Source organism: Urocampus carinirostris, chromosome 9, assembly GCF_059441175.1.
Source record: "Urocampus carinirostris isolate Australia breed hairy pipefish chromosome 9, RoL_Ucar_1.0, whole genome shotgun sequence".
Classification (NCBI taxonomy): Eukaryota; Metazoa; Chordata; class Actinopteri; order Syngnathiformes; family Syngnathidae; genus Urocampus; species Urocampus carinirostris.
This window is the reverse complement of record NC_142357.1, coordinates 9,334,442-9,362,298: the sequence shown is the minus strand read 5'-3', so window position 1 is coordinate 9,362,298 and position 27,857 is coordinate 9,334,442. Positions and strand designations below refer to the sequence as shown.

Below are 27,857 nucleotides of genomic sequence, written 5' to 3'. Positions count from 1 at the left end.
TTTAGATGCGGCAAAAGTTCTGTTATCATGAATATTGTATAAGTAGCTTTGTTGAGCTTTTTATTTTGTTTTTGTCAATTGATATCTTGCAACAGCTATCGGGCTTTGTCCTTTTCGCTATATTTTGATCAATACACCAGATTTAGAAAAACTGTTTTGCAGATATCATAGTTTTCCTAAGGATAAGTATGGGTTTCTAAATTTAAACATTAAGAGAGGTAATCTTTCATTTTTAATAAGGAAAACTAAGAAGACGACAGCTGTTCACACTTTAATATTCAGCCCGTCACTGCATGAAATGTATAATATATAATTCATCCTGCACACACAATGGCAGAACCACACATAAATGTTGACTCATGATAAGCCAGACACAAAGAGAGAAGAAGATTGTGCGGAAGATGTGCACCTCACCCAAAGCACTTATTGTTACAGTGAGACTTGTGTGTGAAACCCACAGACAGCAGCTATAAATACGCGAGAATAAATCTGTGCAGGATAAAATGATTCAGCGACTGCGTGTGTGAGCCTGTGGGGTGGATGCAGCAGAATTTGTATACTGTTTATGTATGAGTGCCTTGCTATTTCTGATAATCTGCAGGATGGTTTCGCCACACCATAGAATATCATTAAAGGATTTATTCCAGAAGAGCCATGCAGAAATATGCATATGTGGGAAAACAGCACATACAGAGATGAGAGGTCACATACGTGTGTCACTATTTACCACTCTTGTTTTGCACATGCACCGCATAATTTCAGCATACATGCCTTTGCATGACGGCATTCGTGTAAGAGATTAGTTTTCAAGGCGAGTCTGTCTCTCTGATATGGAATCAAACACCCTCGGCTTTGATCTGCTGTGCTTGGGCTTACTGTAGATCTGGTAGGCCTGAATAAATGCTAGGGGGAGGAATACACTCGTAGTGGGTCCCCAGCATGGACACGCTGTGAAAGCCACGCTTGCATGCAAATGCTCAGCCACAGATGCCGTACACATACGAAACCACGTAAAGAGATGCACTTCTACATCTACAGATTAGCTGGATTGCAGAGCGAAAGGTTTTGAAAGTCGATACACGCCGCGAATGATAAAGCAGCTGATGAAAAAATAAATCTGATCTACTCAGTAGTTTACTAGCTTAACCTTGAAACATATCCTTTGCTCTTGTATTGCCATGTGTTGAAAAACTCCCTTTCAAAACATCTGCAAAGCTCAGCAGCGTTTTATACACCCCCAGGGGTTCAGTTGTCGACTTTACTGCATGAAGCCTGGGAGGAACAATTAAAAGGCAAATAGACATCTACGATATTTGCCAGTGTTTGTTCAGAAAAATCTTTCCTCGATCTTACTTGATTTTGCAAAATGGTGAATACTTTGGATTAGCCATTATACATTCTGAGCTGCAGAGAAATGTATTCACATCCACTTACAGTACCTATGTTCAGGTTTTTATGATTGACCTTAAGAGAAATACTCCAAACATACGCCAATTATCAGCAAACCACTCAAATGAAATTTAGAAAAGTACTGCATGGCATACTTGCAATAATTTGTCCGTGGCATCTACGCCTGGAGATGTGAAATACCTGCTTATATGAGTTAAAAACTCAATTCAAATCTGCTTTACAAAGCAACAGTTCTGTTTAGCTCCTCTATGTATGGACAGCATCTCGATTTTTTAACTACTTATTTTTGTGACCTTTCCACCCTATCCAATGGGGAAGATGAGGTCAGACCAGGAGAGGACAATAAGCAGTTACAATGCTTGGAAAATAGTTGCTCCTACTAGTCATATCTGCTTTACAGATGCTGTAGGTCACAAACAAAGGGGAACGCCAAAACTCTCATTAGGGTCATGAATTCCAAAGGAAGACTGGCTTCAAGAAATATTTCAAAACATTTTAAATTGTTCTGTACTGATAAAAGAAAAATATTTTGCTGACCTTCATTTGGCAATAAAAAACAGGTTAATTACTCTTTGATAGTTCAGAACTTGTGTCGAATCGGCATTAGTGACTGGTCAGTTGTGAAATAGAGACATATAAAAAACTACCACACCAGATGTATCCACTCTAGATTTAATTGGTGAAGTGTGTGGCAGGGCAGCTAGCACAGGAGGGAAATAATCTCTCTTACACATACACGAGACTGCTGGGCAGAGGAAAAATAAAGACGATGATGTCATTGCATAAACAATAGCCCTTTCAGTTTGGCACAGCTAGTCAGGAAGCAAGCTTTTGCCTAAAGCACAACATCTGTAGATGAGGGGATTGGACCTGCATCATTTTATCAAAGCCCATTGAGCCGATCCCAGAAAACAAATCCTAGCAGTTAGCAGAAGAGATCATATCAGAAGTCTATGCATCTTTTGGACATTCCAGTGTATTTGTAACTGTAAAGACCCCAGCGAGGGCAGTGTGGGGGTGCAATGTGCACAGGACAACCAAACAGCCGTGCTACTGTGGTTCAGGTTACACGGATCTCCTCATATGGTTTCAATTACCAACACCCCCTTTAGTAGCACTCATTTGTGTTTTTCAGCCAGGATTAGTACAATTAAGGTCATCAAAAGGAAGTGGAACCACTGGAGTTAGCAGCCACTGCAAAATATGTCTAAAATGATTTGATACAGCCATTGAATCACACATCGGTGTTTGTATTTGGCTTTGGCTTTTTTATTGAAAATGACAGTTCCTATAGCAAACATCAAGACCAGAGAGCTGTTTGTGGAAGAACAATGAATCATTTTGCAGGTGAGAGAGGATGAAAAATCCATAAGAACTGCAAAATAAGGTATTGATATTATCGATAGTAAGCAAGTAGATTGATCGGATCGATACTACCGTCCTGGGATTTATACTTCACCCTCCACCAATTTTCTTAAAGTGCCACCTTCATATGTAGATAGCTTACTTTCTGACCCAGCGCCCTCTACCACTCTTTAGGTTTCTAGCTGTTTGTGTGTCTGACAGGCATACTTTTAACACATCTCCCTACCTGGCCTGATGCTGCACCTTTCTGCCGGCCAAATTGGGACAAATCTTCGCGCACTTTCAGCAGAAGCTAAATATGACAGAGTCAAACACGAAGCGGAGCGTGGTGTGGATTTTCATTTGCAACAACAGTAAAGAATGATACCAGGTGTCATTTGGAAGAAAGGAAGAAAAAGGTTTTTTTGTCATGTTTTCATTTTTCTTTTTTTTTCTTTTTCATTTTATTTTTCCCTTGAGTTTTACTTTTCGTCTCATTTCTTTTTTATATATATTTTCTCTTTTTTGTTTTTTTTTCGTTGTTCTTTTCTTTTTCCTTTCTTCTTTTTTCGATTCTTCTCTTCTTTTCAAAAGCAATATAGTGTGTTTTGGTCCCTTTGAGTCTCTGTATTTTGTCTTCTTCTGTTGTGCTTTTAGCACTCGTTATCGGTGGCACGAAAGAATACAGCGACATTTAGTGGGAAAATGATACTCACTGTCCCTTTAACTTTCATATTACGACGGGGGCCTCAAAATCACATTGGGTGCTGCATTTGGACACTGGGTCGCGGGTTCGAGACCCCTGCCTTTACTACGAGGGTTGTAAGGGTATAATTTCTTGGAGTGTGTTTAAATGAGTAAAAACTGGTCATGGTGGTGTAATAGTGTTTCTGCTAACCACAAAGTGTAATGTGATGTTCACAAATGGAAAGTGACACTCTTGTACAGTGTTGAATGATCCTAAATCACTTTAAGTGAAAAGGGAAAAAAGAGCCAGTGCTCAGCATTGCTCAGCACCCCCAAAGCTCTGAACCTAAAATTGCCCCTGCTTTACACAGATGTGGAATTGCACAGAAAATAAATGCATTAAAGGCAGTCAAGCAACTATTAATGATCTGTAAAATCTATCCATCTATTCATAGTATACAAGATTCCTTTTTGCAAAGCCCTCCGTTTGCAAAGTGTGTCATCAGAAAATGAGACTAGCCTTACACTCGCCTGTTCCTCAAACTGCCTCAACAACAGTGACTTCCGTGCAGACTCACGCCACCTGCTGGTTCAGCCAAGTCCTCTTGAAACTTCTATCGATCAACTTTTTCAATTGAGAATTGTATATATATTGTTTTTGAAGGAAAAACACCGTTTTTTTTCAACGAAGATATCATAAAATGAATCAGATAAACACCCCATACATTGTTAACGTAGCAAATGACTATTTGCGCCGCAAATGTCTTTTTTTTTTGCAATATCTACATAGGTATATAGAAGCCCCTTTCCAGTAACCAGCACTCCATTGTTCTAATAGTGCACCGTGTTAGATAACTTCGTTAAAAGGCTGATACATAACCAGAAAACCATTTAGCAATTATGTTGGCACAGCTGAAATCAAGTGAGAAGCTACAAAACTGTGCATTCGTTTAGCTTGTCGATTATTTATGGGTGTGATTAACTTTAAGAATGGCCAAAAAGAGAATTTTTATGTGAAACTCGACCAGCTTGTGCTAAGAAATGAAGACTATTACATGTGAGAGATAGCCAAGAAAGTGAAGATCTCCTACAATGGTGTGTACTACTCCCTTCAGAGAACAGAACAAACAAGCTCTAATCAAAGTAGAAGGGAGAGGCACAACCAAGCAAGAAGACAAGTACATTAGAATCTTTGGTTTGAAAATTGAGCCCTCACGGGTTCTCAACTTGCAACTTGGGTAAACACTACCCACAAACAACATATATAGTGAAGAAGTGATTCTTACAGTAGACGATGGCCTTCAAGGCACAGTGGGCAAGAAAAAGGCATATCTGAGACTTGCTAATAAAAGGAAGAAATTAATATGCACACAATAACAAAGACATTGGAAACTCATTTGATAAATAAATGTGGGACTTTTTCATGAAAAACACATAAGTCAGAGTGTCCCCAAACTTTTGAAGGGTAATGTACGTTTGAAATATATGTAAAATTAATGGGACTTAAGTGTAAAATGCTTCATGACACATTACTATTATCAGAATTCAGGGTGAAGCATCAAATCAATAAAATTGACTAAAGTCAATTATTAAAAGCATTGGAAAAGAATTTCATCATCAATTATTTGTGTCTTATGATTTATGCACCACTCGGCAGGTAATACAATGCAAATAAGAGTGCATTAAATTCCGTTGTGACGTTAGGGGACATGCTTGTCGTAGCGCTTTTATATATATTTTTTTAAAAAGCATCCGCAGGGGTGCACTATAACTGTCTATTGTTTCAGCCCCATTTTTAGATGAAGCAGGTGTGTTGGTGTTTTTCCTTGTGGAGACACCTTATTTTGCCCATGGTGCCATTTTAGTGTCAATGTTTCGTTTAGTTTTTAAGGGTAAGGACCTCTGCATTTGTTCCATCCATTTTCTGCACCGCTTATCCTCACTAGGGAGCCCATCCCGGCTATCTTCAGGCAGTGGGCAGGGGACAACTTAAACCTGTTGCCAGCCAAGTCAAGTCAAGTCACATTTATTTGTATAGCCCTTAATCACAAGATGTCTCAAAGACCTGCACAGGTTACAATTACACTAGCCCCTAATCTTAAACCAACATCCGGGCAAGGAAAAACTCAAAACCTCAGCACGAGGAAAATTAGAATTCTTGAGAAGTGGCCTCACAAGTGGCAATTGCACTTGAATAAATGAATGAATTAAAACCTTATTTCGAACATTAAAATAAAAACAGGACAAAAACAATGAGTCAACAACAATGTTACATAACATGTTCGAAAAGGGGTAGTCAGAAGCAAATGCTTATTTTCCCTACTCCTTTATCTTCCCTATTAAATACATTTTACAAATCCTCTTCTCCTCTTGTGTCTAATGTAACAAAATCTCATGGATATACTTATTACATAAGTCAGATATCAATAATTATAATAATTACAAAAATCACATATTTTATACACTAATCTTCGTAATACCTATCCCTCAACGTCATAATGCCACTAGTTACCAAACATCACTGCGGCACCAATGATAATAACAGCAATAAAAATAATATTTATAATAACAGTTATGATATAATAATAGCAGCAATAACAACATAGTTTACCATAGGTTTAAACGCAGTAATTCCAATCTCACTCATATCCCATTTTCTTCATCCCTGTATTTCGCTAGTAATGTTTTTTGTATTTAAATTTGAACACATGAATAGTTGGACATTGTTTGATCTTATCTTGTAAATTTTTCCAAAGTTTGACTCCTAACACAGACACCCACATACTTTTCCTGGTGGTTCTCGCCTTTGGGATTTTGAATTTACTACAGCCCCTCAAGTTATAATTTCCTTCTTTCCGAATGAATAATTTTTGGATGTTTTCTGGCACCATGTTTTTGTTGACCTCAAATAATAGTTCTGAAGTGAAACATTTTATCAAATCATCCAATTTTAATAATTTGGATTGCATGAATAAAATATTAGTTTGATCCCGATATCCTACCCTGTGTATGGTTCTTATTGCATGTTTTTGAAGGATAAAAAGGGGCTGTAGTGAACTTTTGTAATTATTGCCCCAGACTTCTGCACAATATGTTAAGTATGGCAGAACTAGAGAACAGTATAATAAATACAATGCATTAGAGTTTAAAAGGAATATGGCTTTATTAATTATTGAAATGCTTTTAGATACCTTAGTTTGTGTGTGTCTGATGCTCGCAGAAGACACTTGGAACGGCCAATAAACCTGGCAAGCATGTTTTTCTGGAATATGGGAAGAAAACAGAGTGCCCGGAGGAAACCCACACAGTCACAGGGAGAACATGCAAACCCCGCACGGGGAAATTGCAGTAGCTGGAATTGAACTATAGACCTCGACATCGTGGGCTGTGTGCTAACCACCCATCCGCCGCACCGCCTGTCTGCATATGTTAAATATTATTCAAACATGCTATGTATGGGATCCATCCATCCATCCATTATCTGCACCGATTATCCTCAGTAAGGTTGCGGAGGTGCTGGATCCCATCCTAGCTAGCCAATCGCAGGGCACACAGGGACAGACAACTCACTCGCTCACTCACACCTGGGGGCAATTTGGACCGGCCAACGTACAGTCAAAAAATCCAGGAACGTTTCCTCAACAAAACCAACACCAGGGATATGTGGAAAGGCATTCAGGCCATTACCAAATACAAGCCAACCACCGCCCCAGTGCAGGACACTAGCATGGACTTTCTGAATGACCTCAACAAATTCTTTGGAAGGTTCGAGGCACAAAACGGCACCACTGCAGCGAAAGCGGTTCCAAATCAGGACGAAAGAGCACTCCACCTGGACTCATCTGACGTGAGGAAGACCCTGAGAAGGGTCAACACAAGGAAGGCTCCAGGCCCGGACAACATTCCGGGGCGGGTACTTAGGGAGTGCGCCGATCAGCTGGCTTGTGTACTAACAGACATTTTCAACACCTCGCTAGACCAAGCCAAAGTACCATCATGCTTCAAATTTGCCAACATCATCCCAGTGCCAAAGAAACCCCAGATCTTATCATTCAACGATTACCGGCCCGTTGCACTGACTCCTATCATAATGAAGTGCTTTGAGAGACTGGTTAAAGAGCACATCACCCCCAGTCTCCCCTTCTCATTCGACCCCTTTCAGTTTGCCTACAGGACAAACCGCTCCACCAGGGATGCCATCTCCTCTGCGCTTCACCTGAGCCTGACACATCTAGAGGAGAAGAACACCCATGTGCGGATGCTGTTCCTGGACTTCAGTTCAGCATTCAACACCATCATCCCACAACATCTGGTAGACAAAATGAGACTCCTGGGTTTCAACACCCCCCTGCGGAACTGGCTGCTGGACTTCCTCTGTGACAGACCCCAATCAGTGCAGATAGGTCAGAACAGTTCAGATGTCATCTACCTCAGCACGGGCTCCCCCCAAGGCTGCGTTCTAAGCCCCTTGCTGTTCACCTTGATGACACACGACTGCGTCCCTAGGTCCGCCACAAACCACATCGTGAAGTATGCTGACGACACAACAGTGGTGGGCCTCATCAGGGAAGACAACGACCTAGCCTACAGAGAGGAGGTGGAGCAGTTGGTGGGCTGGTGCAGGGACAACAGCCTGGTCCTGAATGTTGACAAAACTAAAGAGATCATTGTCGACTTTAGGAAAAACCAGCCCAACCATGCCCCACTTTGCATCAACAACAAGGCTGTGGAGGTTGTCAGCAGTATCAAGTTCCTAGGGGTGCACATTACAAACAAACTCACCTGGTCCGTGAACACTGCATCACTGGTTAAGAGGGCACAGCAGCGCCTGTACTTCCTGCGGAGGATGAGGAGAGCCCACCTGCCCCCACCCTCCCTCATCACATTCTACAGGGGCACCATAGAGAGTATCCTGACCAGCTGTATCTCTGTGTGGTGTGGAGGCTGCAGCGCTACCGACTGGGGTAGTGTGAGGAGGGTAACGAGGACAGCAGAGAAAATAATCGGGACTACACTTCCCTCCATTCAGGACATTGGCCAGAAGCGCTGCCTATCCCATGCTAAGAACATTACCGGGGACCCCTCTCACCCCCATCATGGACTGTTCACTCTGCTAGCCTCTGGGAAGAGGTTCCGCAGTGTGCGGTGCAGGACCACCAGGCTCCGCAATAGTCTAGTCCCCCTGGCCATTAGACTGTTAAATGGTCAATCTAACATATAGTTAACTTAAATCTAAACGGCTGCTAATCTGACTTTTTGCACTACTGGCAGTTTTTTATAGCTTGCCACTCATTGCACATTGCTCTCTGCACTATGGTAATTACAGCGTTATTGTTACAGTGTTAATGTTACTGTGTACCTGACTTGTTAACCTGACTGCCCATTTTGCACATCTGGTTAGCTACTCTTCTTGCACTATCGGCACTATGGTAAAATACTATACGTAGCCAAAATACAATACAACTTTATTTATATCTGTACATTCAAGGAAACTGTGGGGGTCAGATGCATCGACATTTCGTTCTGTATACACGTGTACTAGAATGACAATAAAGTAGATCTGAATCTGAATCTGAATCTGAACCTGACATGCATGTTTTTGGAATGTGGGAGGAAACCGGAGTTCCCGGAGGAAACCCATGCAAGCACGGGGAGAACATGCAAACTCCACACAGGAGATTCAACCTCATGACCTTAGAACTGTGCCGCACACGCGCTAACCACTGCACCACCGTGCTGCCCCTATATATGGGATTTATGTTATTATTTAGTCCTGTTAAGACATGTTTATACATTGTTTTTGTTTGTGGAAGTAACGTTTTTTCTTTGTTGACCTGTTATGAACCTCAGACTGCACTTTTGTGTCATGATTACCGATTGGAATCACCTGCGCGTGCTCATCTGGCGCCAGCCGCTGCTGGCTATCTGATTGGCTCCCTGTCGCTATTTAAACCCTGTCCGGTCACTCTCCTGTTGTCAGTCCGTCTGCGAACCTCTTTTGATACAAGGCAAGCCTTTTTGACCCTGACTTCCACCTGTCCCGTTTTTGTACCCGTTTTTCCACCTTGCTGATCTCCCCATTTGTCTCCGGCTACGACCTGTTTTGATCCCGACCACGTCTGCTCTCCTGTCCCGGCTTACGACCCGTTGTTGATCCGGACTACGTCTGTTCTCCCGTTCCGGCTTACGACCCATTTTTGATCCTGACTACGTCTGCTCTCCTGTCCCGGCTATCGACCTTTTTTCCGTCACAGACACCGCCATGACCGCTACTTCTATAATTGGATCCCAATCCGATTGCGAGAGCGACTTGCTTCCCGCGTCCAGCAAACACCGGAACGTGGGCACAGCCCTTCCTCTTTCTTTCAATAAAACTTGTGGTAAATGTACGTAATTGGGTTTTTATTCAGTTCTGGTCGTGACATTTTGTTGTTGTTGTCACTTTGTCTGCAAATAATGTAAGGAGTGTTTCTTTGGGTTTGTAAAAGATTAAAGGTGAACGGCTCGACTGCATCTCGACCTCTGTGCTGGTTCCCTCCCCACCACAATTATTAAATAAAAACAAAACGCAGACTTCTCAAGTGTGCAGGCGGCCGATACAGTGTATTTTTGTTTATTGGTAAGCTAAATGAAAGACACTTTGATTTTCAAATTGTTTTATATTATAGAATATTCAGTTGTATTGTGCACTATTTTTCAATACGTCCAAAACTTCAATATTTGAATAAAGAGGAAGAAATTAAAAATGTATTCAAAAAAAAAGATTTATTGATTAATCAAAAAAATAAATGATCAATTCATAGATTATTAAAATAATCGCGAGTTGCATCCCCGTTGATTTATTTTCAGTGAAAGAAATAATCCTTTGTCTTACCTTACAGAGTTGTGCATGGCTCCACGTGACTCTAGGGCTTCCTGGGAGTCCGTGTGATATCCATTGGGGATGGCCCAGCGTCCAGGCTGACTAAGAACAAACTCTGACCTGCTTCCTGGAATGACAGTCCTCAGTGGGCTTTCTCCTATTCCTGCCACAACTCTGACCCCGCTCCTAGCAACATCTCCGTCAGTGGCCTCACCGCTGTGAGCATCTGGCCCAGCTTCTGCCCCTTCCTGCTCTTGAACAGTTGCCAGCTCCAGCTCAAGATGCTCAGGGCCCTGTATGAGAGCCCTCTGTTGGATGAGGGGCGTCAGTGGCGCTTCGAAGCTCACACAACTGTCAGTCTCATCAGTGAGCGACAGCACATCGAGAGAGTCCAAACTGCTGTAACAGGTTCCTCCTCTCAGCAAGGCAGACTCCACTATGCGCTCAAACGTGGAGCTGAAGCCGTCCCTGTTGTCCACCGGGCCTTTTTGTTTCTCCTCCTCCACCACCGTCTCCCGCTCGGCTTCGTCTTCCTCTCGCACCTGCTCGACAATCTGCTCAAACTCCGAGCTGAAACTGTCCTGGTTTCTAGTCCCACCTCCTTCTTTTGGAACATCTTCTTCCTCCTCCTCCACTTCTGTGTCGGCCTGCTCCACAGTGGTTTCAAAGTCAGAGCTAAAAGTGTCTAAATTGATATGAGGCCCTCCCTCGAATCCTTCACAGTCACCTTCATCCTCGTCTTGATTTCCGTTTATCCCATTTGTTAATCTGCATCGAAATTAAAGACAGGAAAAATACATTTTGTGGGAGTTAGTAGAGAATAGTTCTGTACTCAGGTGACGTACACATTAAAAAATAAATACTTGAAAACCATTAACGAACAGCTAAAGGAACGTTACCTCTCATCGGTTACTTTAACTTCATCCTCTAGGTTGTTTTAAATAATGACAAATGGAACTACAAGATTGTGATTTACTATTAGAGTCCTTCCAAAATTATGATCGGTCATTAAATGCAACATTATTATTTTTTTATTCAAATAAAATGATTAAAAGTGTGTTTATTTGAAATTGTCTTAGTAAGGAGACTTTTTTTTAATCACAATTCACTAAATATCTTGATACTTGTATATTGCAGAAATGCACTGTGGTCAATTTACTTATCTGCAGAGGAAGGGTCAATTTGTTTTTAGTAATGTACATTTTAATCCATCTTAATATTAGAGCACTGATATTTCTACAGGAATATTTTTCATACGTTGTTTAAACATTACCCACAAGTAGAATTTACAGCTGGAGGCCCTGAACCATGATCCGAATAGCCATCAAGTGATTAAGTAAATAAATACATACATTTGTCCTAATATAATGATTAACATTAAATTTATTGTATGGTTCTCACAGAAAATGCGGTAATTTGGGGAAAAGAATACAAATAATTGAGCTCCCCAGCAGGAAGCTTTAAAAAAAACATAGGTCCTCTTCAATATTCAGGGTGCCCTTCCCTGAGCTAGCCTTTTCTAAGCATGAAATATTATTTTCCCACTCACATATGCTACTATATAGTGGGTATGGGCTTGTTCTATCTAGGTCTGATAAGAAATGTTAATAAACAGCTTATGTGATGCCCCGTACAAGTGAAGGCTCTGCCAAAAACAGATTCAGTTGTGCTGATTTCAGGGCACTAAGCCTCAAATGACCCAAACAGTGAAAGGAACAGCATGTCATAATTGTATCCTTTGTCATCCATCTTGAACTTAACTGTCAAACCAAGGTGATGAGAATGTAGAACTAACCGTCCAGCTTGCTGGCGATCAACTGCTTGGTCCTCTGCGTGTGATTGCATCCCTTCATCCTTCCCCCCCTCCTTGGCTACTTTCATCTCATCTGCAGCATGTGTTTCCTCCTCCTTCGTTGAGCTCGCTTCATCGTTCCTGCATTCATCCCCGTTTGCCGCATCCCTCTTTTCCTCCTCCCCTCCGTCTGCCTGCTGATCATGGAAGTCAGCGCTCTCTTTTAGATCATGCTCTCCTTGCTCGGGCTTTATTTCTGCCCTCCCTTCAGCATCACACTGTGCCTCCACTCCTTGACTGATGTCTTCCTTTCTCTGCTCTATGTCTTCAGGCACCTCCACAGCAGGCTTGTCTTGCCCCGTTTGGTTCAAACCCTCTGTAGGCAGACAATCGGTACTTGCAAATGGCTCAGCTGGGTTCTCTGATGGGTTGGGCGACGGCAGAGCCTGCCCCTCCTGGGTCATGTTGCTCTTCACGTCAGGATGCAGTTGTCCACTCTGGTCTGGGAGGACAACCAGAGCTTCAGATTGGTGACTGGGGGGGTGCTCTAAAAGCAAAGTGAAATAAGTCAATTAATATTAAATTGTACCTGAGATGTGTTGTGCTTGTTTGGAGTAAACTGAAGAGTGTGTGAAAACTGCTAACATGCAAATGTGTTTAGTAATGCTAACTGAATCCTGTCAAAATGATCCACTGAACTCCGTCACTCTCGGTCTTCGCAGATACTGTACACAGCCTTGTTAAATTACAATTCCCTGTTCCCTTCCCTTCTTTTGAAGATTGCATAATGTAATTTAAATGTAGTTTTGTCGGGATTGGTGCACATTTGCGCTAACTTGGCAGCCAAGACCTCGGAGGATCATTCTGCATCAGTACTCAAGGGCAATTTTAATAAGCGTAGTCTAATTACAAACAGATTTGTGTGAATTACAAATACCTCTTCGTGCTTTCATTTCAACTTAAGAACAATTCCAAGAATTGGATTGGATTTGGATGGCAATTAAATTTGAATGGTTCCAAAATGCAAAAACAGATCCAGATGCAACTTAGGTTAAGATTTGTTTCTGTTTTTTTAGCTGGAAATGAACCTACTTTTATCTATCCCCAGAAATCTTTTTAAAACCCAATGAGTAGCGAGACATATTTCAACTCAAACAAAGGCGCTATATCAAAGTCTTTGAGTTCATAATTGCAAGATGTATAGATAAACATCTAGGATGAAATATATCGTGCGGATGATAAATACGGACATAGCACCCCATTTCAACTGAAACATGATTAGATTTGATCTTGTTGTTTTTCCCTCCAAACCTGCTTATTTATTGCTTTATCTCTTCAATTCATTATCAGAGCACACTTCAAACAAAATTGACCATTCAAAAATATTAAATAAAATACCACAAACATTCCTTGTTTACTATCTTATCCCATTGTTTGAAGAGGAATGGTAGAACATAGTTAATGTTGGCACAATACTACAAATAGGTAGAGCGGTGCAGCAGTAGTGTGCCGGGCCCATAACCCAGGGGTCAGTGGGTTGAAACCATCCTGTGCTGGCAAGCAGACGGAGTAGAATTTCCATATCTTGTATATGCTTCAGTGCTTTCCCTTGACAAGACACTTCATCATGTAAGAACGTCGCATTTTTGTTGGAAAAGTATCTTGTACAAAGCAACATTTTATATTTCAGCTGAGCGGTGCAGTGGAGGTGTGGTCTGGCAAAAACCCAGAGTTTGATTGATCAAAAACGTTTTATAATATTTACATTTTTGGGGGGAATAATGAAATTCCCCTATCCTGATGATGCTTAATTTTTTTTTCTCTTGACAAGAACATGTATGACATTGGAACATCTCAAGGCCTTGCCTGGAGTTTTTGTTGCATGAAGAAAACAGCATTATTAAGAAATTTAAATTACAATTGGAGACTACATAAAAAGCAACAGAATGGAGCAGTATGAATGTTATTGCCAGTAATTCAGAGGTTGATTAATCAAATCATGCAAAAATTGTAAAAAATATATATACTTTCTTAAAAGGTCAGCAGAGTGATAGCAGAAGCATTCTGGGCCGACATGCAGTCAGTAAAATGAGTTAAACTATAGAAGTGTGAAACTTAGCTGACTGGTTAGCACATCTGCCTCACAGTTCAGCAGTCCTGGCTTCAATTCTAGCTACGAACCACAAAGGTTCCCTCCTGAATCAATCTAACCTTTCAAATAAAAATCCTGACTTATCGTGAGAAGATTGCATAAGGCAATGAAAGCTTAAGAGTCCCTTGAGCATCAGGACACCACTGGTCCACTCAATGTTTCATATGAATAATGAAACCATGATGAAAATTATGCAGAAGGCCAAACAGGGATGCAAATTCACTGCCTGCATGTCTCCCACTTTTAGTGTTTCTCCTGTATGAGTCATAAAATCATATAAATGCAGAGCAACGATCCTCTAAAATTCTTTGTCCTCAGATGACAAACGCCGAGATAGAAACGATGCACAGAAATGTTATCAAAACGGAGTATGGAGTACAAGTCTTTTGTGCTTTGTGTTACTTCTGCTGGCAGGCACTGCGCGTCTCTGCTGCCATCCACTAATCTCTCTCACTGTTGTGAGATGATCTCAAAGGACGTCCTGAATGATCCCTCAGCCGATTTTTTCTGAATATTTAAGGATGCAATTTGATGACAGATTTTCTTCTAGGGGCCCTAATAATGTGGGAAAAATATTTACTAAACTCTGTCAATACATTCCTTAAGCAGAGACATATCCCATGGTAGCATATTAAAGTCCCGCCTTTTATTTGATTAATTCAGTGATTTGCAACAGACTTTAAAATGTACATTTTAATACATTTTTAAAATAGTTTCAAAAACAACTAACAAGCTCTGGAGCCCCCATTACTGATCATAACTGGGTCCAAATAGGCTTAAATTGTAATGTTTTATACAGTGCGGCTTTAGTATTTACCAAGCATATGCAAACAAAACACTATTAGCATGCATTTATTCCGCTAAATAATTACTCATGTACATGTTTTAACACACTGACAAATGTGAGCTAACACCCAAGCAAAACAGTGACAGAGCTCCATAAATGGAAACAGTCAACGGTTATGAAACCAGACATGGAAAGTGGGAATTCTCTATCATGTGTCTGTCTCCAGTGTTCCATTTCTCTTCCTTTTTCTCCTCTAAGTCTGTCCCACATTATGTTTCCTAAATTCTCTGTCTAAATCCACTGTCAGGCTCTCATTTTGAACTAATTGAGCTAAAGGGGCAGAGGAAATTAGAACATTGTCACTGTGCTGTATTGTGATTCGCACTTCTGAGGAAAGCAGCTGTTCTCTCACACATAGCAGGGGAAATGGATTGAACATCTATAAGTGTGTGGGTGAGTGTCACAGGTCTATATAATATTGTTTTCTTATTGCAATCCCTCTTTTTTAGCAGAAAACTGAAGCATTACCTTTTCTAAGAATTTCAAAAAGCCTTCTTACCCGCCTTTGAATCTTGTGAACAAACGTACGTACACATAAGCATTCAGGCAATTAAACTAAGAGTGAGCTTGACAACATGTATCGGTTTGTTTTTTTCTCATTCCACTGCTCTATTTTTCAGAATGACTTAAACACACACCATGTCTACCTACTTTCACAAACACCGACGTCTGCTTATTGTGTAATGTGCACACACAATGCTGTTATTTATTGATTTCACACACACAGTTGTGGTCCTCTGAGAACCTTTCAGATAACCGTGATTGGGATCTGAAAGAGATCCCAAGGAGGCTACTAATGCAATCACCCTGGAGTTAAACAGACTGACTTGTGTGCAATTACATTTAACACAATCCACTTAAATTCTACGATAAAGCTATTTGAATATACTTCCCTTGATTGTTTCTCCGAACCAAAAAGCAAAACATAATAAACAATTGTTTGAGAGGTAACGCTAAGTATTTAATTAATGTCAAATTTTATAAGTTAATTTTAACTAAACAGAATGAATGTTGAAGTACTGTATACACAGTGGGGCTTTTTTCATTAAGCATCTATAACAGGTGACAACAATAAGAAGACGTTATCTCACTCCAAAACTGACCAGAAGAGAAAGAAGCTATATTAGATGGCTGCAAAATCATTTCAAATAAAGGAGGCAACAATCAAATGAAGTCAAACTGTGGTATGTTCTAATATTTGTTTTCTCTGTTAACTAGCATTTTAAAATGTTTGTTTGTCCTGATAGTTCCCAATGTATTGCTCTCAGATCCCTTGTTCATTTACGTCAACTTCTGAATTGACCTTCATATTGCCAATGCATATGATACACGGGTGGATAATTTGAAGACTGGTCTTCCAAGGCAAAGGAACAATGATGCACTATGACCAATGCATGAGGAAAATAGCTCAGATTTTCCAAGTCATTTTATGGTGTGCAAGAAAATGAGACATGATTTATCTTTTTTTGACAAACCATGCATGCTAAACAGCAAAATCATGTCAATTGGTTTTAATGTTGTATTTAGCTAAACTTATGACGCAAAACTCTTTTGCGGACAGACAGATGGACGGATGGATGGATGGATGAGACGTAAAGAATAAAGCAAAGCCACAAGCACTATTTTGAAAACAGTCACATTTCAGTTCTTCTTTTAAACAGATCTAATACAATATGCATGAGTCTGAACTGTGATTAAATGAACAATGACAATGAGATGTGGGCCCCCTACCCCTCCTTCTCTATTCTTCAATCAGAGACACGCTTAGAAAAAAAATCGCTTCACAGTGTAAATGACCCACTGACCCTGTTCACCTAACGCAGCCTCATGCAGCACTGCCCCACTGACTGCAGCAACAGTCCAAAGAGTTCGTGTCAGCTTTTCAAAAGGAATTAGTGTGCCATGCATACAGATGGAGGAAAACATCATTTCCTGGTTGTCAGCCCCAAACAGAAGGCCGGAAAACACAAAGTTGGAAGCAATCCAGGAAGTGTTTTTTGCCATGCTTTCCCTGCCCAGCCTGAATTGGGCCTCTGGTGAAGCGGAACAGTCCCCACAGCCCCCCACCCCAAAATCACCCTGATATGTCACTTCGAGCACATCAAGGTCAACCATTTGCTACCGTTTACTAAATCTTATATGTAAAAACAGAGAGTTGCGTGAACAGTTATTGCTTTTAAAACAAGTTTGATAGACATACATTTAGACAGATAGAAGGATAGTTAGACGAATAGACAGTCAGAAAGTAGAGGTGGGCCATAGGGCTGCAACAACGAATCGAAATAAACGATTCAAATTGATTATTAAGAGCAATGGCAACTTATTACCTCATCGATTTGTCGTGTTGCGGGATTTATAAGCCACTTAGCACGTTAAATCAATGCAAGTAAGTGCATTACATCTCGTTGTGAAGTTGTAGTGTTGTAAAACCACTTTGGTCCAGCAGAGGAAGCCTTGGGACCGTTTTTATGAAAGTATTTTATATTTTTAAAATACTTCTTTTGTTGAACATTGCATTATCACAAATTAAATTGGCATGAAACAGTCGAGCACGACAAAGTTAATAATTTTCGAAGGAAACAGGCAATACTCCAGAAATACAGAGAAAAGTATATGAAAATAAATTAATGAAATGTATAAAATAAATAGAAAAGTAATGATGACATGTTTAACTCAAGACAAGGGACAGATTCTTGAGCATATTATATTTCATTTGCACATTGGGAATATTTATCATGATCAAAGATTAAACCCCATCAACAAATTCATTGACAGCATTTTGAAAAGTGGGTTTACGTTTTTGATATTTTTGGGCTTATACAAGTTTTGCTACACATAAAGTTTAATTTATTGCTATTTACGTATTTTTTGTTTTTTACGAGAGGCCTAATGAATTGTATGATCTTTGGATAAGGTGGTAGGAAAAGAGTATCTTACACATTTGCATTTTTATCTGTGTAAAGCTTCAATATTTGAACATAGGAGGCAATTCAAAATGTTTTATTAAAAAATCTAATCCATCAATTAATAGAAAGTATAATCGATTTATTCATTGATTATTAAAATAATCGTTGGTTGCAGCCCTAGTTGGCAATGATGGGAATTTTGGTATCGATGTGATCCAAGTAAGTACAGGGTAGCCTTGATTGATTCCCATCTTTCTGCTTGAAAATATCATGATCATTGAATAATTGAACCTTTCCCATCTTGAGTCAAGTGTATACTGTAAATGCAATAAACACAGCACGAGATGTTAGGCACTAAAACAGTTCTATTATTTCCAGGGTTGGGTAGGGTTACTTTAACTTGATTACTCCAATACCAAATATGCTAATAAAAGACAAAATAAACTAAATATGAATAAACTTATGACTCACAACACGTGGTAAGCTTTCTCTCCTGGCTTTGATCTCTTTGATCTCCGGCAAAACTAACATAAAATGCGACAGAAACAAAATGAAAATAAATCCAAACAGCTTGCCAACATCATTTTTGCCATTCCATGTATTCCGTTACTCCCCAAGCCTGCACAAAATGTTGTAATTGTATTCATATTTAGTTTCTTTTGTCTTTTATTAGCATGTTTGGTATTGGAGTAATCCAAAAGTAATTGAAAGTAATCAAGTTAAAGTAACCCTACCCAACACTGATTATTTCATGAAATATCACATAAACATTAACGGTATAAAAATAAAGTTCTATTACACCTGTTTCAGAACAAAGCAAGTCAAACCCAAAAAGGCAGCAATGTAACGGATATACAAGCACTATATTACAATGTCAACAAGAAAAACAAAAATGACTTCCTTGCGCAATATTTTGAAAAAAAGGTCAAAGTGCAGATAGTATAAACAATACAATGTAAAAACCTTTTACAGTCTAAAAATTGTTTTACTACAGCAACTGTTTCAGAACAAAAGTCAATAGAGTCAAACCATAAAAGCAGCAATGGAACGAAAATACAAATGCTGTATAACAATGTTAACAAGACAACTAAAACACCTTCCAATGCACAATATTTTGAAAATAATGTCAGTCATGCAAATAAAGCGCAAACAAGAATTGATCAAATTTGAAAGTTCTAATATTTGTATATTCTTACCACCCACAAATTACATTATCAAAGAGATAATTGAAATGTGATGACAGTATTGATCCCAAAAACAAAGGTATCAATCTGATCCAAGTACTCACTCTGTATAGCTTACAGACAGACAGACAGACAGACAGGCAGACAGGCAGACAGACAGACAGACAGACAGACAGACAGACAGACAGACAGACAGACAGACAGAAAAAGAGCCCAACCCTTGATTAATTGATAATAAAGATGCGTCTCAGCCTTTGTCCACATATGGCATACATTATGCATGATTTTATCCGACTATTGTCTTACTCCATGGAATTCTGTCTTTGGGGAGGATTTAACATTGCATGAATTTCAATGTCAATACGCGTAAGTAAGAACTAATAAAAAAAAAACACCCACTGGCGACGCATAATCTATCTATAAAGTGTATGCATGTCAAATTCCCTCCAGTGGTCGCGTTGGATTTTCACTCGTTCCAATAAAGTGTGAGACTGTGCAGCCCAACGCAGCTGCTGGAGCGTCCTCGTGTCTAACACCTTAACGTTGAGACAAATACCCCGGAGAAGCACTGCAATGTGAAATGCATTGGATCTTGACTAGACGTGTTAATGTGTATAATTAGGATAATCTTCTTTTGTAATGGCGAGGATAATTAAGACGCCATCGAGCGCCTCCACGGAAGAAGCCTAGTTTCAGTGAAAGGAAAATGTCACCCCTAAACATATAAAAAAGAAAGATCCATGCAGTTGGCTTGTTATATAAGCTGTATTTATCCAACTGTGACTGTTAACACGTGCTTGTCCCATGCTTGGTTTTCCCACAGTGTCCCGGTACACTTGAAATGACATAAACAAACTAAATAGACAGGACTCATTGTCTCCTTGCCCAATGCGAGTGTTTGTGTGTGCATGCTTATGAGAGAGGAAGAGAAAGAAAGAAGGAGAGAGAGAGAGAGAGAGAGAGAGAAAGAGAGAGCGAGAGACAGAGAGACAGGGAGAGAGAGAGAGAGAGAGAGAGAGAGAGAGAGAGAGAGAGAGAGAGAGAGAGAGAGAGAGAGAGAGAGAGAGAGAGAGAGAGAGAGAGAGAGATGTCCTCCCAGACTCCTAGAGCCAGTAACCATGACAACAAGATGGCTAGGAAACCTAGTACAGGCTCATTTAAGGCCGGTGTCTCTCCTTTCCTTCAAAATACACATCGGTAACGCTTCAAAAAGCAACATGTCTCCAAGATTAGGCACCAAAGAAGCCTAAATCACGAACACACCTGTCGAAAAAAAATCCCGCCACCAGTACGCTGGTTAAGCTAAACAGACATTGCAGGTCAAAGCTAATATTTTGATCCCAGATTAGCAAGAGAAACAGAACGTCAAAGCAGCCCGTAAATCATGACATGCTACTAAAATCATATTTGTGTTCCCTTTAGATGCTGCACTATCGTGGAAGAACCATAACTGAGTTCGTCGGACAAGTATTTGTCTTGTTTCTTCACTCACCGGTAAAAAGCAAGTGTGGCGGTGCTCCTCTTCCACCGTCCACCTCCTTACAGCCACACCGGGGAATAGCGCGGAAAACGGGTTCGTTTCTCCCTCCAGATCGTCTCTCTCTCTCTCTCTCTCTCTCTCTCTCTCTCTCTCTCTCTCTCTCTCTCTCTCTCTCTCTCTCTCTCTCTCTCTCTCTCTCTCTCTCTCTCCTCTCTCTCTCTCTCTCTCTCTCTCTCTCTCTTTCTCTCACCCCGGTCTCCACCTCCTCACAACGCCGCAAAGAGTGTCTGGTGGACGGCTACGATGCTCCTGAAGCACCGTCGCCCGTCGCCAGGGCAAGACCAAAGCTGGAGCCCAACGAAAGACTTTAAATGGTTCAGTTTTGCGGTTCGGCAAAAGGGTGCGAGGTAAATACAGACGTCTCCCTCTTTAGCTTGATCTGTCCTATTTATTTCACTGAGTATTGACATCACATGAGTCGTGATTGGAAGGGGGAGAAGTTGGAAGGGTGACCCGAAAAAAAGAAAAAAAAAGAAAAGCATGCAGATAAATTATTTACAGCTGCAGCTAAATAGTTCAGTCCAAGGTCTAAAGTACCAAAGATGTCATATCCAAGAATTTGGTTTCAATAGGACTTTGACGTTTGCTAAGGAAAACAAAATGAAGTACATGTAGTAGTCTGATTTCATGAGATGCAGGCCTTCTGCAGAATAAGTATATTACGCCATTTAAGACTGCGTGGTGGCCATGCATATATGTCAAGGATGGAATGTCTGGTCACTGAAAAAAGTACTTCTTTTTTCCAATATTAAAAGTAGGGATCAAGTACTGCTTTTAGTGAATTGAATTGTCTTTATCTTTGATATCAATAATATGAAACATTCTTTGTAACAAAATTAGACATGGCATTCAAGGGTAATACAAAGACTATAAAGAGTAAATGGAGACGTCAAAGAGAAACATAAGATACAAGACTTTGAATAAATAGGCAAAACTATTTACAAAGTAATGCTCAGAGACTGGCCTGAATTATAATACTAGTACAATGAAAGAATAGTGCATTGTGCAATGAAAAGTAGCACGATATAATTTAGGAGCAGCAACAAAATAAATTGTAAATAAGTCGCAAGATTTATATTTTTACAGTTTGGTGCGCTTGTCTAGGGTAGTGGTGGCCGTAGGAAAGAAACAGTCTCTGAGCCGGTTATTCTTTGTTTTAAGGGACCTGTAGCACCTACCAGGGGCAACACCGATGATAAAAATAAAAAGATAAAAGCAGATAAGTGTAGTGGGAAAATAAATAATATAAAGCTCCTTAAACTCAGTTGGGCATTGTTAACAATACTCGATAGGTAAAAAAAAAACCTACTTTCAACTTTTTATGGACACTTTTTCTATGTAACGGTCGCCCATTGCCCTCACTTGGCCCCGCCTGTTTGGCGCCAGCTGCGGCTGGTTGCCTGATTGGCTTCCCTCCTATTTAAACTCAGTGCTCTCATTCACTCCTTGTCAGTCCGTCAACGAACCTCTGCACTTGCAAGACTTGTGTTTTGACTCTGTCCGGTATCCCGCTGGTGTATCCAGTATCCAGTATTTAACCTGCCTGTCTCAACCCGTCCGGTATTGTGCTCCAGTGTCTGGTATCGACCCTGTCTGTCTCGTCCTGTCCGGTATCGTGGTCCAGTATCCAGTATCGATCCCGTTTGTCTCCTCCTGTCTGGTCATCTTGCTCCAGTATCCGATATCAAGCTGGCCTGTCTCCTCCTGCCCGGTATCTTGCACTAGTCTCCAGTATCCGATATCAATCACGCCTGTCTTGTCCTGTCTGGTATCTTGCACCAGTCTCCAGTATCCGGTATCGGTCCCGTCCGGTATCTACTCGTGTACCCTGTATCGATCCCATCTGTTCTGTCCGGTTTCAATCTCGTCTATCTCACTTCTTCCGCCCAGCGATCGCTGCATCCCTGGCGTTTCTGTTCACGGGTATAACTGCCCCATTCCTGTAAAATAAAGCTTGTGTGAAAACGTTACGCAACTGGGTCCACCGTCTGTTCTGGTTCTGACATTTTATGGACGTTCAGGCCCCGATGTTGAGGAATGCTTTGCCCCCTGAGATCTGCAATCTTAGTAAAACTGTTTAAATCTAGGCTTAAAACACACTTGAATTCTATAGCTTATGAATGACCTATATTTCATGCTGACAATATCCGTGTATTATTTGTTATTGCAACATCTGTTGCAGCCTGGTCATCCTGGAAGGGGGATTACCTCGTCTGCGGTCCCTTCTCAAGGTTTCTTCATTTTCCTCATTTTGAGGTTTTTGAGTTTTTCCTTGCCCTCATGTAGGATTTAGATCGGGGGATAGTGTAATAATAGTCTGTGGTCGGCAATCATATTTGGTCTGTGCTGCTCTTTGATACACCTCGTGATTAAGGGCTATACAAATATACTATGACTTGACATCTTAACAGGCTTGATTATTGAAAAATCTGAATTTGTCTTCTGACAAAATTGTCACCAATTACAATCTGCTTAAATTGTGAGATTAATCGACAATGCATACATCAATCAGAATGTCGAGTTTGGACGACTTAGAATGCAGTAAACATATTTTTGATTATACATTTGACTTGATTTCTTCTCGAAGTGAAATAAAAAGGATTCCCACGGCACAATATCCCCACTGGAAGGTGATGGTGTTTTGCAAGTGTGTATAAATCCCTGAAATGCGAGCAATCAATTATGCAGCCAGGAGAACAAAGACAAATAGCACTTGGCATCAGCTAAGACCTTTGGAGAAATTCTGATTTATTATGAGGAGCTGAGTTGTGGACATTGCGTCTTTGTGAAAATCCTCACAAAATGAGGAATTGATTTCTCCCCCACTCACATATGAGAGGGAGATTGTGTTTGCAACAAGCAATTGGTGTCTGCTCTGAACAATGATGACGTGGCCGCATTTTGTCTATCAAGCAGAAGAATGTTATTAGAGTGCATTGTCTGTTTGCTGTCTGGATTCTCCTCAATAAGGCTCAGGTCTGATTTATTTACTGTAAACATGCATCATTAAATAATGTCATTAAATGAAGACAAATATAAATGAAGACTATCAATTTTTTGCACTGCATTTGTTTAAGCTACACTTTGGGTTAGGGTTACTTTACATAGAGGAACTTTAACCAAAACTGAAAGATTTTTGATCTTCACAATATTTTAAGAACTTGGGATTTTTTTTACAAGCTCAACTTAAAAATTTAAGTAAAATCTTTTTTTTTATCATAAGGATATAGCCAGAGTTCACCCATTCCTCTCACAGGCAAACACCGAGGTGCTGATGCATGCTTTTATATCCTCTTGTTTAGATTATTGCAATGCCCTGCTCTCTGGTTTCCCCGAAAAAAATATTGCTAGCCCTCAGCAATTGCAAAGTTCAGCAGCACACTTGCTTACTGAATCCAAGGGGTGAGATCCCATTACACCAGTTTTTAAAGTGTGCAATAACTCCCTGTGTGTTTCAGGAACAATTTTAAGGGGCTTTTACTAGTTTTTAAATGTTTTTATGGCCTCAAGCCATGTTATATGTCTGATTTGCTTCTGCTGTATCAGTCAGTCCTTGCAGTCCTTGTAGTCTTCTGGCAGTAGTTTGTTAACTGTTCCTAGGGTGAGCAAAAAAAAACATGGTGAGGCAGCATTCAGCCTTTTTGGTTCTTGCCTAAGACCCCTGATATTTTTATGAAGAGGTTCTGGTAAAGTGTGGTTCGCTAGCTGAAAATCCTTTCTGCGGCTGCCTGCTGCCATCCCCATCAGGGTGGCTGAGCCTCACTCATACACTTTTCTCACATGTTTAGTCTGTGCCATAATCATGTTTTATTTATATGAGTATTTCTTATGTTTTTATTTCATTTGAACCATTGTATGTCTGTAATTTGCATTCTGGGTTTTGGGTGGGGAAATGATTTTATTTTATTATTGTACGTTGAATGTTTTATACAACACTTCCAGTGGGATTTTTTTGCATGAAAAGTGCTATACAAAGAACATTTTGATTGATTGATAGATAATGTTATAGATTTTTGGACTTGAATGAATGCTTAAACATTGGCTGATTAAGTACAAAGGGTCCTGACTTTTTAACCATAACTGTCCCTGTGTGCTGTTTCGCGTGATAAAGACCATTCACATGGATGGTGCAATCTCATTTTAAGCCATAAATGCCAGTTTTGATTAAAAAGTTGTATCCTCCCCAAATCAAATAATTAATTGCTGCTTGTTTTTTGTTTTTGCAAGAATTTGAAGCAGTTCCCAAATGTCTTGCATTTGCATTGCTGATAAGTATATTCTGTTTGTTTCTGTTTTTAATATTGGACACTTGCAAATGAGATTACACATGATTTTGGCTATTATCTACTGTAGATATCATTGTCACTATTAGTCAATAATGTTTCTGTTCTTTGATTACCTTACCCTATAGGGAGGATCTGATTTGTGTAACTTAAGACATTTATTAAAAATAAAGGACTTTCAAAACAGATTTGGAATTTTGTATCATGAAGGGTTTTATACAGTTCTCTCCTGTTCTCCTTGCTAGTTCAAAAGTCATTGAGTCGTACACGCCAGTAAAACACCTTGACAAACCTACATTACGTATGCACAAATATTTTTTATTTTCAAGTTTCCCCAAATGCCATAATGTCAACAAAACATTCGAGACCGAGAAAAGTATCAAAAGGCAGAGGAAGATACTGTCTTTCGCCAACAAATGTAAACTTTTCGACCTACTAACTTGTTCTGGAGCCACATGTGGCTCTTTGGTGGTCCCTAGTGGCTCTGTGTGGCTTTTTCAAAAAATGTTTGATAATGGAAAATATACGGTTTCTGTATGACACACAGGACCCATTCCTAACCGTTACCAATGAATATAGATAGATACAGTATCTGTTTTCTTTCTTATTAGGCTTAAATCATTTTCTCCAGCTCAAGTCATATTTTTTGTTTGTTAAATGTTGTGGTCATGTGTGGCTCTTTCAACATTTTGGGTTGCCAACCCCTGCCTTAATGAAGTTTTTATATCGTCCTCATGATGATGACAAAGTACCATGTAAAGTAAAAACATAGTGTCCTAAAATGAATTCCGAACCTTAGTGCAAAAGATAATTTTGGAAAATTGTAATTTGACAGTGCAGAAGGTATTTGTGAAAAAAATTTATATATATATATATATATATATATATATATATATTATAATCTCATCTCATCTCATCTCATTAGCTGCACCGCTCATCATCAGTAGGGTCACGGGGGTGCTGGACCCCATACCAGCAATCATCGGGGAGTGGGCAGGGGACACCCTGAACTGGTTGCCAGCCAATCGCAGGGCACAGAGGGACAGACAACTCGCTCATTCACACCTAGGGACAATTCGGACCGGCCAATCCACCTGAAATGCATGTCTTTGGAATGTGGGAGGAAACCGGAGTGCCCGGAGGAAACCCACGCAAGCACGGGGAGAACATACAAACTCCGCACAGGAAGTCCGGTAGCTGGATTTGATCCCACACAGGAGGTTCCCAAGACCTTAGAACTGTGCCTGCACACGCGCTGATATATATATATATATATATATATATATATATATATATATATATACTGGACTGTCTCAGAAAATTAGAATATTGTGATAAAGTTCTTTATTTTCTGTAATGCAATTAAAAAAACAAAAATGTCATACATTCTGGATTCATTACACATCAACTGAACTATTTCAAGCCTTTTATTATTTGAATATTGCTGATTTTGGCTTACAGCTGAAAAAAACTCAAAAATCCTATCTCAAAATATTAGAATACTTCCTCAGACCAAGTAAAAAATAATTTTATAACAGCAAAACTAAATCAAACATTTGAAAATGTCCATTGATGCACTCAGTACTTGGTTGGGAATCCTTTTGCAGGGATTACTGCATCAATCCGGCATGCCATGGAGGCAATCAGCCTGTGGCATTGCTGAGGTGTTATTGATGCCCAGGATGCTTCGATAGCGGCCTTCAGCTCATTTGCATTTGTAGGTCTGGTGTCTTTCATCTTCTTCTTAACTATACCCCACAAATTCTCAATGGGGTTCATGTCAGGGGAATTAGCAGGCCAATCAAGGACAGTGATGCCATGGTCAGTGCACCAGTTACTGGTGGTTTTGGCACTGTGGGCAGGTGCCAGATCATGCTGGAAAATGAAATCCTCATCTCCATAGAGCTTTTCAGCAGATGGAAGCATGTAGTGCTCTAAAATCTCTTGGTACACAGTTGCATTTACTCTGGACTTGATGAAACACAGTGGACCAACACCAGCAGCTGACATGGCTCCCCAAACCATTGCTGACTGTGGGAACTTCACACTGGATTTCAAGCAACTTGGATTTTGCTCCTCTCCAGCCTTTCTCCAGACTCTGGCGCCTTGACTTCCAAATGAAATGCAAAACTTGCTTTCGTCTGAAAAGAGGACTTTGGACCACTCTGCAACTGTCCAGTGCTTCTTCTCCATAGCCCAAGTCAGACGCTTCTTCCGTTGTCTTGAGTTCAGAAGTGGCTTGACCATGGGAATACGGCTATTGTAGCCCATTTCCCGGACACGTCTGTGAACTGTGGCTTGTGATACCTGGACTCCAGCTTCAGCCCACTGTCTTTGAAGCTCCCCCAAATTCTGGAAGCGGCTCTTCTTCACAATTTTGTTAAGGCTGCGGTCATCTCTCTTGGTTGTGCAGCGTTTCCGGCCACATTTTTCCCTTCCAACAGACTTTTTGTGGATATGCTTTGAAACTGCACTCTGTGAACAGCCTGCTCTTTGAGAAATTTATTTTTGTGTCTTACCCTCCTGATGGAGGGTATCAATGATGGTCCTCTGGACAGCAGTCTTCCCCATACTTGTGATTTAGTTTACTGAACCAAGCTGAGTGTTTTTAAGGCTCAGGAAACCCTCGCAAGGTGTTTCGAGTTAATTAGATGATTCAGGTGATTAGTTGAATAGCCTACTTGTATACTTTTTCATGATATTCTAATATTTTGAGATAGGATTTTTGAGTTTTCTTAAGCTGTAAGCCAAATTCAGCAATATTAAAATAATAAAAGGCTTGAAATAGTTCAGTTGATGTGTAATGAATCCAGAATGTATGACATTTTTGTTTTTTTAATTGCATTACAG

At 40.2% G+C, this 27,857-nt stretch overlaps 3 protein-coding genes across 3 annotated transcripts in view; 2 read left to right on the top strand and 1 right to left on the bottom strand.

The window, feature by feature from the left end:
• purab (purine-rich element binding protein Ab) overlaps window positions 1–10,500 on the top strand; it is a 69,358-nt gene extending 58,858 nt beyond the window's left edge. Inside the window, exon 3 of the transcript XR_015851395.1 lies at window positions 10,323–10,500. The gene's annotated coding sequence lies outside the window, so the exon portion shown is untranslated. The remainder of the gene's footprint in view (window positions 1–10,322) is intronic.
• The window catches only part of psd2 (pleckstrin and Sec7 domain containing 2), a 61,606-nt gene extending 40,820 nt beyond the window's left edge, over window positions 1–20,786 (bottom strand). The window contains exons 1-3 of the mRNA XM_088344480.1: window positions 20,677–20,786; window positions 12,099–12,642; window positions 10,316–11,071 (exon numbers count right to left, since the gene is read on the bottom strand). Of these exons, the coding sequence (XP_088200606.1) occupies window positions 10,316–11,071; window positions 12,099–12,559 (1,217 nt within the window). The 5' untranslated portion in view covers window positions 12,560–12,642; window positions 20,677–20,786. The remainder of the gene's footprint in view (window positions 1–10,315; window positions 11,072–12,098; window positions 12,643–20,676) is intronic.
• A 144-nt stretch (window positions 20,787–20,930) lies between these two features.
• The window catches only part of LOC148359267 (uncharacterized), a 44,491-nt gene continuing 37,564 nt past the window's right edge, over window positions 20,931–27,857 (top strand). Inside the window, exon 1 of the mRNA XM_088344008.1 lies at window positions 20,931–21,071. The gene's annotated coding sequence lies outside the window, so the exon portion shown is untranslated. The remainder of the gene's footprint in view (window positions 21,072–27,857) is intronic.